Source organism: Sinocyclocheilus grahami, unplaced genomic scaffold (assembly GCF_001515645.1).
Source record: "Sinocyclocheilus grahami isolate Dianchi unplaced genomic scaffold, SAMN03320097.WGS_v1.1 scaffold28840.1, whole genome shotgun sequence".
Classification (NCBI taxonomy): Eukaryota; Metazoa; Chordata; class Actinopteri; order Cypriniformes; family Cyprinidae; genus Sinocyclocheilus; species Sinocyclocheilus grahami.
This window is the reverse complement of record NW_015520721.1, coordinates 1-2,525: the sequence shown is the minus strand read 5'-3', so window position 1 is coordinate 2,525 and position 2,525 is coordinate 1. Positions and strand designations below refer to the sequence as shown.

Genomic DNA, 2,525 nt, shown 5'->3' with positions numbered 1-2,525 from the left:
TTTTCGTCTAGCAATGGCTTTTATCACCTACATTTTACTGGCTGGAATGGCTTTAGGAATCCAGAAACGGTGAGCAATAGTGGTTTTTATGGGAGAAACACACTGACGTTTCCACTTTATGGACGTGCTTGGACATCCTAAAGGATTCATATAAAAAACATTTAGTAAAATAATCTATTAGTTAACTAGCCTAAATTTGTTCAATAACCCTGATGTGACCCTACTAAATGGGATTCATAACGGTACCTTCGGCACTGCCACATTCAAGTAATTTTTTTGACAATGTTGTAAATGAGACATGTATATAATTAATAATTTTTACGTTTTCTCTACATGTTCAGGTTCAGTCCAGAGGTTCTGGGTTTGTGTGCAAGCACGGCTCTGGTTTGGATCATCATTGAAGTTCTTGTCATGTTGTTCAGTCTTTACTTGCTCACAGTTCACACAGACCTCTCAATGTTTGACCTTGTTGCTTACAGTGGATACAAATATGTGGGGTATGTTTCGATTGGATGTTATAATGTATTTTACACGCCTGTGTAAGAGCCACATTTGTAAGTGGATCATGTGTTTTTATATTGCATTAAAGATGCCTTTTTTTCCTTTGTTTTTTAGGATGATTTTCACTGTGTTGTGTGGACTGCTCTTTGGCAGTGATGGTTACTTCGTTGCTCTTGCTTGGTCTTCTTGTGCCCTCATGTTTTTTATTGTGAGTTTTGTTTAGGAATGTATGTACATATGGTGCTTACACATTTACGTTTTTTCAACACATTTCTCCAATTAATTTCTTACTTTGTTTTTGTTTTCAGGTTCGTTCTCTAAAAATGAAGATCCTGTCTTCGTTCTCAGCAGACTCCATGGGTGCAGGAGCGAGTGCCAAGCCCCAATTTCGCTTGTACATAACCCTGGCATCAGCTGCCTTTCAGCCAATCATCATTTACTGGCTCACTGCTCATTTGGTCAGATGACCTACAGTATTTAAACTATGAAGGAACTTTCAAATGACAATGCTGGACTGGGATGGTTTCATTTTTTAGCATTGTTACAGAAAAGTGGCTTACCTTGATTGTGTTTTTATCCACAACGGATTTATGTGGTCTGATCTTCAACATTGGCTCCGTCAGCAATGGCATCTGCAGATCAGTTGTTGAAAATATAATTTAACATTTTTACAGGATTGTGTTTTTCTGTTGTTGAAAATGGGAAAATAACAGTTTGACTGCTCTTGTGTCTTCGCCATGCTGCTTTAGTGTCACAAAATCCAGACTTCATTTTAAGAGGCATGCTGATTTATCTGCACTGTGTTGTGATTCTTGTGTGATGTGCAATTGGTGAACACATGATCAACTCAAGTGTCCTTCTTTCTTCTGTGCATGAACAGCTGTTTTCTTTATAGCGAAATAAATCCCATAAATTAGACTTTTAAGGTGTGTAGAATTGTTTTCATCTTGTCAATTAAAGTATCTGATATGTTATAGCCTACAAACAATACGACGTGTGATGTGACGTTTGAGTTTAGCTGCTGTAAACACGGGCAAAACCCTGCATGCGTGTACAAAAGATAAACATAAGATGCTTTTCCACAAAATAAAATTTCATCCAGCCCTCGCCGAGTGTCTCTTTAAGGAGGGGTCGCAGGAGACGCGCCGGCTGCAAAGCGTCCTTCTGGTTTCCAAGGAAACGTGGGAAAGGACAGACCGCAGACAGGACGGGGCAGTGCGAGACATAGCTTCTTTTACAGATATTTGAACAGAAACTTAAAACTTATATGAGAACAGAATGGGAAATTGGGTGCTATAAATTCATCCCTATACTTATTTAGGTGAGTTTTTCGCTCTTTTGTCTTGACATGAAGGCTTCACGCGAGCATGAATGCTTGGGCAATTATTCTAAACGTAACTTAATATTCTTGCGCCATTTTCTAAGGTGTATAGACCATGTGGCTTGGCTTTCTGTGTCTGTTTTTTTTTTTATTCTCTATGTTTAGCGCCACTTGAATGGTGTGTTATTTCTCGGTTGACTACCTCGCTCAATCATTTACTCGGTTGTGCAGTCAATATTGAAAAAAGAAATGATATTTCTATGGCAGGGCACTGACTTTTATGGCCTCCTTCCTGGGTTTAATAACTTAACTATTTGTTTGTTTATCTGTGAAAACGGCTTCTCTGTGTGGTTGCTTAAAAAAAAAGCATTTTATAGGACATGTTTGAATGTGTGTACATATGCACAATGCATTAATATTACTCTGTTTGTGTGTTTCTGCAGTTCAACAGGTGAATGTGTGGACCTGTATCTTGCAGCTGGGAGACAGATGGAGAAACACACACAAGCACTGCCACCCCATTCTCCTCTACATTCCCCCCAAAGTGATTCAGAAGCTCTGTCTCGATCCCCCTCTCTTCCACAGCCTGCCGCTGTTCAGCTCGCGTCCCTCCCTTCCTCCTTAACCACCCCAGCCTCCTATCTATACTCAGCCCTTCGGGCATCTGAAGGGTCACACTGCCTCAGTCCCTCCACAGTATCTG

The 2,525-nt window shown here is 40.0% G+C and overlaps 1 protein-coding gene across 1 annotated transcript; it reads left to right on the top strand.

Annotated features, from left to right (window-relative positions):
• Nucleotides 1–13: 13 nt before the first annotated feature.
• On the top strand, nt 14–1,608 carry LOC107580267 (protein YIF1A-like). Its single transcript, XM_016265993.1, has 4 exons — nt 14–69; nt 342–497; nt 616–709; nt 810–1,608. The coding sequence occupies exons 1-4, from the start codon at nt 14–16 to the stop codon at nt 966–968; spliced, it is 465 nt and encodes a 154-aa protein (XP_016121479.1). The 3' UTR covers nt 969–1,608.
• Nucleotides 1,609–2,525: the final 917 nt, after the last annotated feature.

Bases quoted from the DNA above. Each gene is read 5' to 3' on its own strand.
- LOC107580267 (XM_016265993.1), top strand. From the start codon at position 14: ATGGCTTTTATCACCTACATTTTACTGGCTGGAATGGCTTTAGGAATC. The intron at 498-615 runs GTATGTTTCGAT...TTTGTTTTTTAG, and splicing joins AGTGGATACAAATATGTGGG to GATGATTTTCACTGTGTTGT. The intron at 710-809 runs GTGAGTTTTGTT...TTTTGTTTTCAG, and splicing joins GTGCCCTCATGTTTTTTATT to GTTCGTTCTCTAAAAATGAA.